The sequence below is a fragment of the Mirounga leonina genome, unplaced genomic scaffold (assembly GCF_011800145.1).
Source record: "Mirounga leonina isolate KUSES-001 unplaced genomic scaffold, KU_Mleo_1.0 Mir_152, whole genome shotgun sequence".
In the NCBI taxonomy this organism is placed as follows: Eukaryota; Metazoa; Chordata; class Mammalia; order Carnivora; family Phocidae; genus Mirounga; species Mirounga leonina.
In genome coordinates, this window is record NW_023270380.1 from 19,630,037 (window position 1) to 19,646,252 (window position 16,216).

A 16,216-nucleotide genomic window follows, 5' to 3' on the forward strand; every position below is an offset into this window, starting at 1 on the left:
CGCCAGGCAACACTACTCTCCCCGCCCCGCGTCAGGAGGAGCGCCAAGAAAACCGCGCCGGCGGACAGCACTCTAATGGACAGGGTTCCCTCGCCCTCCGGTCCCTGCCAGCCTCGGATCAGAAGGCCTCCAAAGGTCGCCTCCCCGGGACGGACACCGCCGGGCCTCACCAGCACCTCAAGCGCCCGGGGCCGCCGGCCACCGCGCAGGCTCCGCCCCTCCGAGGCCCCGCCCCCGCGTCCCAAGGCGGAAGTGACGCATCGGAAGCGCCCCTGGTCCCCTTGCAGTGGGGGGAAGGAATCAAACCCCCAAGATGGCGGCGGCGTCGGAGGAGCGGATGGCTGAGGAAGGAGGCGGCGGCCACAGCGACGGCGGCCCCTCTTCGGCCATCGGCTCTGCCCAGCGACTTCCCCCCCCGCCCCCGCCCCCGGCCCCGCAGCCGGGCTCCCAGGCGCCCCCAGCCCCGGCGCTGGCTCCCGACCAGCTGCCTCAAAACAACACGCTGGTGGCGCTGCCCATCGTAGCCATCGAGAACATCCTCAGCTTTATGTCCTACGACGAAATTAGCCAGCTCCGCCTGGTGAGGCCCCCGCGGGACCCCCGCCGCCCCCTCCGCCGGCCGAGGTCTGGGGAGGGGCGGAGAGGGGAGCGCGTCCCCCGGGGGGGGGAGCCGCAGCCGGCTCCAGGACGCGGAGTCCCGGTGCCGGGCGGCGGGGTCGTCCCCCCTTCCTGCCGCGGGGCTAGGGTCTCGCTGCCCCGGCCCGGAAGCGGGGCGGCGGCGGGAGTTGGGCGTCCCAGCGCAGCCCGGCCTGAGCGCCGGCCCCAAGGCTCCGGCCGCCGCCTTTTGTGCACCAGCGTCCAGCCCCTGGCCGGGCCCAGCCAGGTTTGGTCGGTCCGCAGGAATCACGCACTGTGTCTCCCCCCGCCTTCTCCCCCAACCCCCGACCCAGGTTTCCCGGTTGGAGAAGATGAAGTAGGGTCGGGGAGGCCTCCCCAAACCCGGTGGGGCTCCGAGGGGCGTGAACGCCATTTGGTGGCCCCAGCTCCCCAGGTGACCAGTAAAGTAGAGCCCACCGAGAGCGCGTCCGGCTCGGCCTCGCCCCGACACTTCCCACCCTCGGGGAGCACCTCGCCCCTGGACAGGGTTGGTTTCTCTTGCAGTTCATTTTCTAACTAGTGACTTAACGCCCACCCGCCAGCTTCAAATCACAGTAGTTCAGTGATTTACAGAAAGGAGGCATTTACCTCGCTCCACAGCGTGGACTGAAGGTTTGATGAATGTCTTAGTTCAGTAAGATCTTTTGCTTCCTGTCGGGGGATTTATCTTTAAGTGGGAAGGAAATTGAAGGAAGTGGACATTTTGAAGTGATTGCAAGCCGACTGTGTGTAGGGGCTAATCTGTGTTTGGAATTGTTTATAAGAGGACAAAGACATATTTCTGAATGTAGTGTGGACAGCATTTTCTCGTTCATGTGCCACATTTTAGGTTTACACCTCCGGTTTAAATTTGATTCTAATTACGTTTGGAAAGGAGATCATACTTTTTAAAGAAAGTTTATTAATTTGATTCAAACTGATGACCAGGTTTTTTTTCCTAGTCAGCCCAGCAGGTCTACCACGCCAGCCTGCAGAATGGAAGATTCCTCAGTTGAAAAGTCATATTTCAAAATTGATTGTCCCTGAATTCCCCAAACATGTCATCGTAGAATTCCGTATAGAATCTTAAATATTCCTTCCGATTTTTTAAAGGATGGTGTTTGATCAAGATTCATGCTGTACATAGTTGGGCATAACATTTGATTGAATTGAGCCTCTCAGCCAGACAGTGGCTTTGTAAAGCTTGGAATAGTCACAGTTTTGGTTTGTAAATGTAGGGGAAAACTGGTTTTTTGTTCATCAGTCGTGTACTTTTTTTAAAAATTAAAAACATTTTTTGAGGGGGAAAACTAGCTTCTTAGGACATCCCACAGTTTATTAATAAATGACATCTCTTTCAAGTGAAATATTCAGTTGCATTCTTAATTTTAAAGCAGTCCTCTATTCTAGCTTTTTAAGGGTACAGATTTGTAGTTTCAAACAAAGATTTTTCATAAGGAGCTCCTTACCATCCCCTGCACCACCACCCTCTTCCCCCCCTGCCCCCCAAAAGATTCTGCCGTCAATTTTATGTCTCAAAGATGGGTCTTTTCCCTCTGGTTTAGTAATGTTTCTTATTCTTTTGTTTACTTAAGGTTAATAGATAATTCTTAGATTAAGTGGTTAATCTTTTGTGGGCATCTGGAAGTGTCTTTGGTTTCAGATTGATTGGCTCTGTGTTGTAAGGTACAATTCAATTCAGGTAGCATTATAAAAGAAGATGTTCTTTCTTGCCACTAGATGTCAGCATTAATTTAATTGTGGTCTTTTAATGAAATTGGCAGGGTAGAAACAGTGCCTGGTAGGTGCTTTACTTATACCTAATGGGCTATTTGCCAAAAAATCAAGGAACTTTAGTATGTATGCTGCTATCTGGAGTACACATTACATAGGTCCTTTCATTTTAAGTATTTTTTTTTAGTGGAATTAAGGCTGGATATGCTTTGACGAGAATGATATTAATTAAGAAAAGAATTAGTTTCCATAAAGCTAAATGTCAACTACTCAGTGGTTGATGAACTAGTTTATGTATTGTTTGGATGTTTGGATTTTTTTCTTTCTTCCCACTTTACTTGCCTTATTAGGACCTCAGTTGTAACTGTGGTTAGCACCTAAATTAGAGGACAGGCACACAAGCCATGTACTCATTACTCTGTATTTTCTTTAAAAGATTTTCTCTCGGTTGAAACTGCTAAAATAACATTTTTCAGTTCTTTGTGCAGTTTAGTTGATGATAGTCTTTGCTTCCTGTTGCCATGAATAATTGAAATTCGACTCTCCAGTCCAGTTCTTACCAAGGGATTGTCCAAATGCCTATTGAATTGTTGGTTTGTTTGTTCGTTTTTCCTGCCATTGACTATTGCTCCAAAAATGTACCCAGAGCCTAGAGATACTGGTTACACAGAAATAGCTCTTTAAATATTTAACTCTTCCAATGTATTTAAAATTATTTGGTGGAACACAGCTTTTGAAGTGACAAAACTTGTACTTTGAGTTGTTTTTTCAGTAAGTGAGACAAATTTGTGCTGATGCAGCGTTAGACTGTCACCTAGGCCCTCTTGATGGGGTGAGAATTTTTGAAACAAGTGGCAAAGGTTAAGAAGTGAGGTCCTACCCCCAGTTCGGGAGTGTATCTAAGCCAAGTTTGAGCCTTTGATTTAGACTTGTGAGCATAGTGTTCTCACTCACTGAAAAATGAGTATGGAAGGCTTTTTTAAAAGCTGTTTCAGAGGGATCCTATCAAATTTTTTCCTCTATGATTTGAGTGGGGAGCTCCTATAAATTTAATGGAATCCTGTTAGTGGTTCAGGACATAAATATGACTGAAGGTTAAATTCAGAAGTCTTGCTCATTATCTGGAATGAAGTTTTCTGGTAGGTAACAAAATACATACATACTTTCATCCCGAGCTATTTCTCTAGAGCACTCTAGCTAGTTAAATCTGTTACCCGTTTATAGTTCCTTTTTCATCTTTTGTTCAAATAGGTTAGAAAATTTTATAGAGAAGGTTGATTGGTAGGAAATATGAAGGAAAATGAGAAACCATTACTCTTTTTTTTTTTTTTAATAGGCAAGCGCTTTTCCTTATTATCTCTTGCTCTATGCCAGTAGTTCTCAAATTTTTTTTTACCTCGGGACATCTTTATACTCTTAAAAGTTATTGAGGACCCTAAGAGCTTACCTTAGAAAATTCTAGAAGACACAGGAAGAGACAGTACATACTTAGCGGTCAGAAAAATAATGTTATGTGTCATGTGGCCACTGGAAGAGTCCACTGTATATTATGGAAGAAAGAGTAAAAATGGCAAATAATGTCTTAGTATTATGAAAATACTTTGGCCTTGGGCGCCTGGGTGGCTCAGTTGGTTAAGCGACTGCCTTCAGCTCAGGTCATGATCCCAGGGTCCTGGGATCGAGTCCCACATCGGGCTCCCTGCTCGGCGGGAAGCCTGCTTCTCCCTCTCCCACTCCCCCTGCTTGTGTTCCCTCTCTCGCTGTGTCTCTTTCTGTCAAATAAATAAATAAAATCTTTAAAAAAAAAAAAAAAAAGAAAGAAAATAGTTTGGCCTCACAGACTCTCAAAAGGATCTTGGGAATCCCAGGGGTCCCTAGACCACACTTGGCAAACCATGGCTCTTTGTGGCGGTGTTATGGAGAATATATTCTATGCATTGATGATTTGTGGTTTTTCCCCACCATCTCATCATTGGGTTATTTTTATTAACAGGTACTTAAGTACAGGTTGGAGATTATAATATTTAGGGGACAATTCATTTTTCCTGCAGATTCTAGTCCTAAAGTGAAGGGTTCAACCAGTAACCCTGCCCAGAGTGTCATGAAGACGGAATGGACACACCTTCCTTGAGCACACTTAGAAAGCACCAGAATAACAAATGCAAAGATAAGAAATACAAGACTGTTGAGGTTAATCGGGAGCACTTAATCAGAGGCTTCCTCAAGATAGTGAGTTTTTTATCCAGTTTATCCTTAGTAAAGGTGAGAGAACATTCCCAGCAGAAAAGAAATGACGTACAATGTAGTGAAGTGACTGGAGCAGGGTGACTAATTAGAGCTATGAGGTGATTGTCTGAAGTGTCAGATGTCCTAGATTAGTGCTCAGACTCCCCCCTTTTCCCACCTTTTTTTATTTCTCAGACTGGCCAGATTTAAGAAACTGTTTTGAGAACCTGCGGGGTTGACACCTTTTGCTGGGGGCAGCAAGTAAGAATGTTGAGAAACAACTTCCACCTCTTAACATCATCATCATTTCCTAACAGACCAGAGGCACCTGAACAACCTGGTCAGCAGAGCAGGGAAGATTCAGACGGTATGGGAGAAGGTCCTAGCTTCCAAGGATGGCCTATGTGTAGGATCCAGTCTCGCGATGTTTAGGAACCAAAGATAACCCTTGATCGAGGTTTCTCCCGACCACCTACTTCTAGCGTCTTGGACTTAAGCTCAATTGAAACAGGCATCATCAAGCTGTTGAGTTTCCCAAACATGCTAGGCCTCTCACAGCAGGTGCTGCTTCTGCCTGCAGCCTCTCCTTCATCCCCCCTCCTAGAGAGTATCTGTACCTTCAGAATACACCTTAAGTGTCAGTACCTCAGTACAGCCTCTGTGCCTCTTTTCTGAACCTCACTGGGTAGTACTTCTGAGTTCCCAATGCAACATGGTTGTACTTACAGATTCTATTGGAATTGTCTTTGGAGGGGCCGGTTGGGCACTGAATTTAGGCTCCTCGTACCCTTTCATCAGGAATCCCAATGGCCTTCTGTAGTCTGTGATTCAATATGAGTACTCAGTGTTTGTTGAATTAATGAAGTAGTTCTTAAAAACACTGCACTAGGGACACCTGGGTGGCTCAGTCGTTAAGCGTCTGCCTTCGGCTCAGGTCATGATCCCAGGATCCTGGGATCGAGCCCCGCATCGGGCTCCCTGTTCCGCGGGAAGCCTGCTTCTCCCTCTCCCACTCCCCCTGCTTGTGTTCCCTCTCTCGCTGTCTCTCTCTCTGTCAAATAAATAAATAAAATCTTTAAAAAACAAAACAAAAACTGCGCTACTCCAAGTAAAGGATAGAAAATAAATGTCATTGTGAAATAAATGTTTTCTGGATACACTATGGTAGTGCTAGAAAATGCGCTGCTTCATATTTACCTCCAACAGAGGAGAGGAGAATTTTTTAAATTTAAGACCATTTTAAGAAGCTTGGGTGACTAGAAAAATCTTCATAATAAGGATGAAAATTGATAAGGTGATGTGGCTCGTATGTGATTACTAAGAGTCGCCATTTGTATTAGTGTGTCAGGCTGCATTGTAAGCAACACTCCGTTCCTATATTAATGAGGAGAATGATGGTACAGATCATCAAAACCAGAATAATCAGAAAAGCTGTTCTATTTGGCTTCTAGGCGGTATTATAGAAATCCTGGGAACAGGCTTTTCTTCCTAATTGTTTTGCTCAGGCTAATATTTAAATACATTTTTAGGGGCGCCTGGGTGGCTGAGTCAGTTAAGCGTCTGCCTTCAGCTCAAGTCATGATCTCGGGGTCCTGGGATCAAGCCCTGCATTGGGCTCGCCACTTAGTGGCAAGTCTGCTTCTCCCTCACCTCTGTGATCTCTCTTACTCTCGCTCTCAAATAAATAAAAATCTTTAAAAATAAAATAAATTTATATTTTCTTTCCAAGTGAACATCTAGGGGGGATACCCAGAGAATTTAAGATTTGTTGTAATTTTTTTTTAAATTTTGTGTTTAAATTCAATTTAGCTAACATACACTGTATTATTAGTTTCAGGGGTAGAATTTAGTGATTCATCAGTTTACATATAACACTCAGTGCTCATTACATCAAGTGCCCTCCTTAATGCCCATCACCCGGTTACCCCATCCCCCCACCCAACTCCCCTCCAGCAACCCTGTTTGTTTCCTGTAGTCCAGAGTCTTAAAATTTGTTATAATTCTACCTGCAGATAATTAACTCTGTGTCTCTCTGTATATGGTATTACGTATTAGACAATCCACACCGTGTAGACAGAATTTTTTAAGTGATTCTATCACCCATCATTAACTTTTTGCCACATCTGCTCTATCTCTTTCACTTGTGTGCTCATTCTTTCCCTCTCTAAATGTGTGTGTTATATGTCCGCCACACAGATTATTTCACACACAGATTATTTCATTAAGCCATTTGAAAGTAAAATGCAAATACAATGACATTTTATCCTTTATGTAATCACAGTATTATCACTTCCCAGGGATTTAACATTACATTTTATATTCTAACTTCTCAGTTATCTGCAAAATGTCTTTATAGCTTTTTTTTGGTGGGGGATAAGGCTTTTGAATCTAGTAAAACATTGTCTCTTTAATCCAGAACATTCTCCCTACTTTTTTCATTCTTTAATGCAGTTGGCTTTTTGAAGAATCAGGGCAGATGGCTTATAAAATGTTCTACAATGCAGATTTGTCTCAATTGTTTTCTCATGATTGACTTCTGGTTTTTGAACTTTGAAAGAATTCTAGAAAGATTTTGGTCTAGCGCCATTTTTCTAAACTTTAGCAGTGTGGTGAGAACACCCACTAATGTCCTTAAGATCTCGTATTGCCTCAAGAAGTCCTACTTGAGACTCAGCCAGCAGTGTCTGTAGCAGTGGGTATTAGTCAAGACTGTGGCCAGTTGAGAATAGTTAGGATAAGTGTTTCACTCTGTAGAGCTGCAGATCACTAAATCTAAAAAGATACTAATTAGAAGCCTAAATTCTTAATTTCACTTTTGCCACTAAATAGTTTGATTGACTTTGTACAAATTACATAATTTCTTAAGGCCTCCATGTTCTCTCTCTGTAAAAAGAAAGAAAGGTTCCGGTGTCTTAAGTTCCTTCCAGTTTGGGGGTTATTGATAAGCAGCCTAATCGTTAATAATAACTTCCGGATTAATTGGAGAAAAGCATCAAGTATTCATTTGAGAACTTTAGAGCACTAAATAAGTACATGAAAAATCTGGTTCCATTACAGTATTTCCTCAATTCTAAGATATAATTTCATGTTTTAACATTTTTGAAATCAGAATGTATCTTGATCAACTTATATGTGTATTATTCTAGCAGTGCTTTTTTTTCCCCAGAAGAGCTTTTATTGAATTAAACAAAATCAAAGAAGTCCACCCTTTTATATTTCACAGCATCTAAGCCATCTGAAAAAGAAATGGTGCCAGTTATAATTGTAAGACCATTCTGATGTCAAATGTTAAAATATGAAAAAAATGTGCATCTTAGAATCAACTGAGATTTGATACTAAGATTAGGTGTCACAGGAAAATTGCAGGTTTCACAAATTTATGGCATATGTGTCTTGCGTTGTTAAGAAGGACCATAGGGGCACAAGAAATCAAAAAAGATTTCTAAGTAAAGCAAAGAGAAGAATTTTCATTACTACTTATGTTAGAAAGCGATGGAAAAGGATAAACATGGCATTTTAACTCTTCAAGTAATTAACAAAGAAAACCACATGTCCTAACTAGAGAGGCAGTAACAGAGGACCTAAACTAAATGTCTCTGCTGCAGACCGACATATTCCATAAGCTCCCTGGTATGTTGGTAAGTGTCTATTTTTGCTGATCTCTGAATGCAATGGTAGTTTTTGACATAGTCATCACCATTGTATATTAGACTCCAGAATTTTATTTTACTGTCGTGGGTGAATGACCAAATTGCTAGGATTTTTGTTGTATTTTAATAACCAGGAAACTAAAATTTCTTCCCGTCAGCTTTGGGAAATTCTTAAAATACCCATAGATATAAAGCTACATTGTATTTTTTTTTTAAAGATTTTATTTATTTATTTGACAGAAGGAGAGACAGCGAGAGAGGGAACACAAGCAAGGGGAGTGAGAGAGGGAGAAGCAGGCTTTCCTCTGAGGAGGGAGCCCGATTCGGGGCTCGATCCCAGGACCCTGGGGTCATGACCTGAGCCGAAGGCAGATGCTTAACAACTGAGCCATCCAGGCATCCCTAAAGCTACATTTTAAATGAGATAATTTTGCATTGCAAGTTAGCATACATCATCAGCAGCTATCATTAAACTGCCTACTGTAGGGAAAATTAGGGTACAGTTGACCTTTGTTTTCTGTTTTGTTTGTTTTTTAAAGATTTTATTTATTTGTCAGAGCGAGAGAAAGCACAAGCAGGGGGAGCAGCAGAGGGAGAAGCAGGCTCCTTGAGGGAGCCTGACACGAGACTCGATCCCAGGACCCCGGGATCATGATCTGAGCCGAAGGCAGATGCTTAACTGACTGAATCACCTAGGCGTCCCAACAGTTGACCTTTGAACAATGCAGGGGTTAGGAGCGCCAACCCCTATGCATTTGAAAATCCACATACAACTTCTGACTCCCTAAAAACTCAACTACTAACACTCTACTATTGACCAGAGCATTATCAATAATGTAAATAGTTGACTAACATATTTTGTATATTCTATATGTTAAAAAAGCTGTGTTCTTAAAATAAAGGGAAGCTGGAGAAAAGAGAATCATAAGAAGAGAAGATACGTTTACAGAATTGGACTGTGTTTATAAAAAAAAAAATCCACGTTATAAGTGGACCAGTGCAGTTCAAATTTGTGCTGTTCAGGGGTCAACTACTTCTGTTTTCAAGGGTCACTTTGCTTCTTTCTGAATTCTAAACAAAGGTATGTGATCTATTGTATCTTTGTTTTTGTGCTATTGGTCAATGCTTACTAGACATCCAGGAAAGAAAGAATACCAAATTAAATGCTGCTCTTTTCTACGATATTGATTAATGCTTAAAATATTTTTGACTTCAGCTTTTGTGGTGCTAGTCTCATTTGTCTGCCTTTGTGACCTTCTGTTTTCTCTTTTTACCAGCTTTTAATGATAATGTCAGTTGAGACTCTGTAAGCTTTTATTTTCTTATGTTATACTTGTTCATTTGGGGGTTCATCTACATTGATTTCAGCTATCCCCATGTGAAATTTCTGGAACCAGATCTTTAGTCCTAATATAGTTTCTTACAGAAAATAACCAACTATCCCCATATGAGATCTTTCAAAAAATGGGTGGTCTTTTTAAAGTCATTTCTCATTACCATCTGATTTCCCTGCTCAAAATGTGGGAGATTTTATTCCGCTCAGATTTGCCTGCACATCTGATCTACCCTCAGAAGTAGGTTGCTTGGCAATGGTTTACTCACTCCAGACTCTGCCTTTGCTTGGGCCACACCTCTAACTTAGCAGTCCTTGTCCTCTTTGCGAAGCTAACTCAAATCTTGTATAATGTGAAGTCTTCCTTGGCTGACCTTATCTGCTTATTTATTTACCTGCTGATCACCCACACTAGTACTGGTCAGTACTCAGACACTGAGCCGAGTTTCTGGATTATTAGAAGATGTCTGCGTCCTAGTAGTTAGTAGATTCAGTGCGGCAAAATGCTGGTATAATAATAAAATAATTTAAACAGTACCCAGGAAACTATTACGATAACATTTGACCTTAATTTTTTCTCTGTAAATTTATTGCTGCTAAAAAATTATTTCCATTATTTCATCTCAGAAATTGTCAAAGAGGTTGCAGAGTCCACAACGATGTGTTCCCTACCAGACTGTGTTAGAAGGTGCTTCACCTCAGATAGTTCTGGCAACAACAACAAAAAATGTTTTTATAGCCCTCAATTTTTATCCCCCAGCGGTGCTGCTTTCAAGTCTTTGGGCTGATACTATTTTGATATTATCTGTTGACTTTCTACTGTGAAAGATGAGAATTGAGCCTGCTGTATTCCCCCTCATCACACATACAGATGCTCTCCTCCTTCCCGCAATAACATAAAGTGGTTTTCTTTTTCCCTCACATAAAGTTTCAGTACCGTATCGTGACAATGTATTTATTTAGGAACGGGGCACTGGTTCTTCAAGTTTAGTCTAGGCCTCCCAGAGTGGTTCCCAAGACCCTTTCAGGGAGTCTGTAAGATCTAAAGTACTTCCATTATAGTTCTAAGTTGTTATTTCTGCGTTTAACAAGTGGACAGTGGAGCTTTCCGGGAGCCCTGTGACATGTGATGATGTCAGCACACCGACAGCTCGTGAAATGTGTGCTTGTGTATTATGTTTTCTAGAACTTTCTAAGGTAATACTTCAGTAGATTGAATGCAGAAGCAGATATGGCTATCCATTTCTGTTCTATAAAACTACATATCAAAGAGATTTGCAAAAATGTAACTCTTAAGTATTTTTAGAAGAGTTATTTTTCCTTTAAAAGTTATTTATGTTGGGGCACCTGGCTGGCTCAGGCAGAGGAGTGTGCAACTCTAACTCTTGATTTTGGGGTCGTGGGTTCGAACCCCATGATGGGTGTAGTGATTACTATAAAGCATAAATAAACTTTACGAATTATTGATGTTGATATGTATTGGTTTTGTTATTGTTATTTTTTAACAGACATTGAGCATATGTTGACAACTGGTTTAGTTTAGTTAGAAATAGATCCCACCAAATTCTAAAATATCATTTATTAGGAATTACTCTTAGTTTCATTACTTAAAATTTGTTATGTTTTTATTTATTTTCAACTGGAAAAGAAGTGTTTTCCTTAATATCTTTCATTTGGCATGCTATGATTTAGGAAGTACATAGTATTTAATACTAGAGTATTACAGCCTTCGTTAGCTTCAATCCAGCTTGCCAGAATTTTTGTGTATTCTCAGGAGAAAGCAGACATATCAAGAGTTTCATCAACATTTCAGTTTCAGCAAGTATCTGTCAAGCATTTGTGCTGGGTTGCTATGAGAGATAGAAGCATATGACAGCCCCCACCTAATCGCCTTGGCCTTGATCTAGATTTTTCTCAATGTCTTGCACTTTCAACATCCACACCTGTACAGTGAGAACTAACATTCAAGTTGATTCCTCTGAGTCACTGCAAAATTCTCAGGGATCAAAGAACAAAAGTATTTTGTGCACTGGGTTTCATTAAGATAAAAAAAGACGCTGGCATGTCTCAGAAATAGAGCACCTATGGAACAAAGTGTTCCAGTTAGTACTAAGTTAAACCATTTATTTAACATAATTTTTACAGAGCACTTTAGGGTTTATCAGAGTGATTTTAGTGTGTATTGTTTCATTTAATCCTAATGATATCCCTATGAGTTAGATACTATCCACATTTTACAGAAGGCTGACTCAGTCTTTCAGGTGGCTGACTTGCTCAAGAATGTGTACAAGTTAGGTACAAATTCAGGTGTTCTGACTTATGATTCTGTGCTCTTACTGTATAAAAACCTTAAAGATTCAAAATAGTCGAGATTCTGCTACATATGTTAAAATATTTTATATTATAGAGGATATGATAGTATCTAGTATAGAGTAACTCTCTGTAGTTAACCCTGACTAGTAGAAATAAATAAGAATTCTCATTCTGGTTATAGATCATATAAACTTTATGAGAGGTTGGGCTTAAGTTTGAATGCACATTTTGAGCTAACGGAGAATTTTCTTTATTCAAACCGTTAAAATCCTTTTGAATATGTTGTTTTACTGATCTTCAGGACTACATTTTCTGACCACAGTAGTGGGGATACATTCAGAACATTCAGCCAATACCTAAAATAAAGGTAAAGTATTCCTTGCCTACACATAGTATTAATTTCTTAAGGTAATGCTACAAGAGTTATAAAGCATGAGGGGTTCACCTCATATATATATATATACACATATACTGTATGTACAGATTTAGAGAGACAGCAGACTGGGGAACGGTACTGACACAGAACTTCCCTCTAACAGGAATCTAAGTTAACTGTCTTGTTATTTATTTGGGTTTTACCTATTAAAATTCGTCCTTCTCCTTTTTCCCTGTAGGTTTGTAAAAGAATGGACTTGGTCTGCCAGAGAATGTTGAATCAGGGATTTCTAAAAGTGGAGAGATACCACAATCTATGTCAGAAACAAGTTAAAGCACAACTTCCAAGGTATGTTGTGGCTAGTGGTGGCAGTAATTTACAAATGGGAATTTTCTTTGTTTCTTGGTTGTTGTTGTTGTTGTTTTTAAGTAATGGCTATAGCCAACATGGGGCACCCCTGTTGTTTTGAGTTTTGTTTTTTGATTTGGGTAAGTTTACATATTAAATGGTTTCCAACTTTTTAGAGGGAAGGGTACCCAGATCACAATAAGTGATTTTGACTATGGTTCACCCATTCTCACCATTTCTATTCAGCATTATACTGGAGTTTCTAGCCAGGGCAGTTAGGCAAGAAAATGAAATAAAAGGCTTCCAGATTGGAAAGGAAGAATTTGTGTTCTCTCTTCATAAATGACAAGATCTCATATATATGTGGTCATATACACAAGGAGTCCTCTAATTGTTAGAGCTCATAAATAAGCTCCATAGGGCTACAGGATGCAAGATCAATATACAAAAAGGAGTTGTGTAATTGTATATACTAGCAATAAATGATCCAAAAGCAGGTTAAGACAATTCCAGGATGCAGGGATGGGCAGGGTGGGTAAAGGGGAGTGGGAGATGCAGGCTTACAGGGATAGAATGAAAAAGTCATGGGGATGAAAAGTACAGCATAGGGAATATAGTCCATGGTAGTATAATCACATTGTGTGGTGACAGATGGCAGCTACACTTGGGGTGAGCATGGCATAAGCTAGAGATGGTGACTACGTTGCACACCTGAAACTAATATAGCATTGTGCATCAACTAGACTCCAGAAAGGGGGGGCAGGGGCCTAGCTGGCTCGGCCACAAGAACATGTGATTCTTGATCTCGGGGTCGTGAGTTCAAGCTCCATGTTAGGCATAGAGCTTACTTAGAAAAAAAAAGATCATCCCATTTATAGTACCATCAAGAAGAGTAAGATACTTAGTAGTGACGATAACAGAAGAAGACTTGTCTGCTGAAAACTACAAAACACTGGTAAAAGAAATTTAAGGAGACTTCAGTGGAAAGACATTTCATGGTCATGGATTGAAAGACTTTCTGCTCTGAAGGCGGCAGTTCTCCCCAGGTTGATGTGCACATTCAGTGCAATCCCTGTCAAAATCCTAGCTGTGGTTTTTGTGGAAAACAACAGGCCCATCCTACGATGCCTGTGGAAATACAAGACTCAGAATAATCAAAAGTCTTGAAAAAGAGCAACAAAGTTGGTAGAGAACTACCACTTTCCAATATAAAAACTTACTGCAAGGCTGCTGTAATCAAACCAGCGTGGTGCAGACATAAAGACAGACGTGTAGACCGATGGAATAGAACGGAGAGTGTGGACAAGAAATCCTTACATGTTTAGTCAGTTGATTTTCAACCAGGATGCCAAGACAACTCACTGGGGAAGGAATGATGCTTTCCACAAATGATTCCGGGATAGCCGGGTATCTGTATGCAAAAGAATGAAGTTGGGCTCCTTCCTCATTCCATCTACAAAAATTAACTCAAAGTAGACTATATAGATCAAAGGTGAACGTCAGCGCTATACTGTAAACCCTCACGTAGAAACAGTACTGACCTCCATGAACTTGGATTAGGCAGTGGTTTCTTGGCTATGACACCAAAAGCACACGAGTAACAAAAGAAAAGAGTAGGCAGACTGGACTTCATCGGAATGTGAACTTCTGTGCCGCCAAGACGGCAAAGGACAACACACACAAGGGGAGAAAACAGTTACAGCTCGAATATCTGGTGAGGGACCTGCGTCCAGATTGTGTGAGGAACTGTTAGAACTCAACAATAAAAAGACACACAACCAGGTTGAAGGGTGGGCAAAGACATTTCTCCAAAGAAGAGAAACTGAAGGCCAGCATATACAGGATGCTCAACATCCATGATCCCCGGGGCATTGCAGATCAAAACACTGAGATAGCACTGAACACCCACTAGGATGGCCAAAGTAAAGAAGTCGTCTTGGGAAGGATGTGGGCAAATCGGAACCATCATAAATTACTGGTGGGATTGTAAAGTGGTTCTGCCACTTTAGAAAACACTTTGTTCCTCAAAAGGCTAAACATAGAATTACCAAATGATCCAGCAATTTCACTCCTAGGTGTATAGCAAAAGAAATGGAAATACAGCCACACAAAAAACTTGTACATGAGTGTTCTGTGCAGCATTATTCATGATAGCCAGAAAGTGGAAACAGCCCAAAAGTCATCACCTGATGATCGGATCATCAGAATACTGCTATGTCTATATGACAGAATGTCAATGGGCAGTAGAATGGAATCCTTGACACACGCTCCAACATGGATGAGCCTTGAGAGCTGTGCTCTGTGAAAGAAGACGGACACGAAATGCCACATACCATACGACTCCAGTTACTTGCCGTGTCCAGAAGGGGCAGATCCCTAGAAACAGAAAGTACGCTAGTGGTCGCCAAGTGCTGGGGAATTGGAGTGAATGATAATAGTTAACGGACTTTCATTGCATGGTCGTGAAAATGTTTAGAAATTAAATGGTGGTAGTGGGTGCACAGCTCCATATGTACTAAAAACCATGAAGTTATTTATACACATTAAAAGTGAATGTGAATTATTTCTCAATAAAACTTTAAAAGTTTAAATGAGCTAGGGGTGCCCGGGTGGCTCAGTTTCAGTTAAGCCACTGACTCTTGGTTTCGGCTCAGGTCATGATCTCAGGGTCATGAGATCCAGTCACACGTCGAGCTCCCTGCTCAGTGCAGAGTCTGCTTGAGATCGTCTCTACCTCTCTCTGCCCCCCTCTCTCTCTTTCTCTCTCTAAAATAAATAAATCTTTTTAAAAAAATTTTGTTAAGTAAAACTTTGAGCTGATTTTATGGGTAAAAACATACAGTCCCTTGTCCACATGTCCTTGTGTAATTCTTTCATTTCTCTTTTCTTTTTGATTCATATGGCCATTAGGCTTGATACAGCCAAAAAACAAGAAAAAACTGATTTTTTTTTTCCCCACAATAATTGATTAGTTAGTACTAGTCCTTGGCAGGGATTTCTGGACATAGCGATTCATTGATGGTTACAGTTAAATTATGACCCAATTGTAGGTATCAAATTAACAGGTAAATGTTAAACTGTTAGAAATCCCATTAAGGCATTTTCACTGCTTACCATTTAGTTCACAGTATTTCCTTCATGCTTGCTTTTTTTCTTATTCTAGGAGGGAGTCAGAAAGAAGAAACCACTCGTTAGCTCGTCACGCGGACATCCTTGCTGCTGTGGAAACAAGGCTCTCACTGTTAAACATGACTTTCATGAAATATGTGGATTCCAATCTCTGTTGCTTCATCCCAGGAAAGGTAAAATAGAACTGCTTACCCAAAACAGCTGGATTGTGCTGCTTAAACTTAAATTATTATAAAGCGATTGTTTAAATGTCAGAATCGTACCCGCCTCTGTGGAATGAGTTCCTGTGAATGGATTTGTTTAGCTCCTGTACAGTAACTGATATAAATCCATATCATACTTGATCTTCATGTTTAAAAGTCTCATTATGAAACACACAGTAGAAGCTCTGCTGTTCTATAGAAAAGCTTGTTAGGAATTCATCCTCACCTCCAGTGAACAAACTATTTCCATAAATAGGAAGAAATAACA

At 41.0% G+C, this 16,216-nt stretch overlaps 1 protein-coding gene across 1 annotated transcript in view; it reads left to right on the forward strand.

Moving 5' to 3' along the window:
* The first annotated feature begins 313 nt into the window (after positions 1–313).
* Positions 314–16,216, forward strand: part of FBXO28 (F-box protein 28) — a 28,375-nt gene continuing 12,472 nt past the window's right edge. The window contains exons 1-3 of the mRNA XM_035008640.1: positions 314–580; positions 12,507–12,616; positions 15,780–15,918. Of these exons, the coding sequence (XP_034864531.1) occupies positions 314–580; positions 12,507–12,616; positions 15,780–15,918 (516 nt within the window). The remainder of the gene's footprint in view (positions 581–12,506; positions 12,617–15,779; positions 15,919–16,216) is intronic.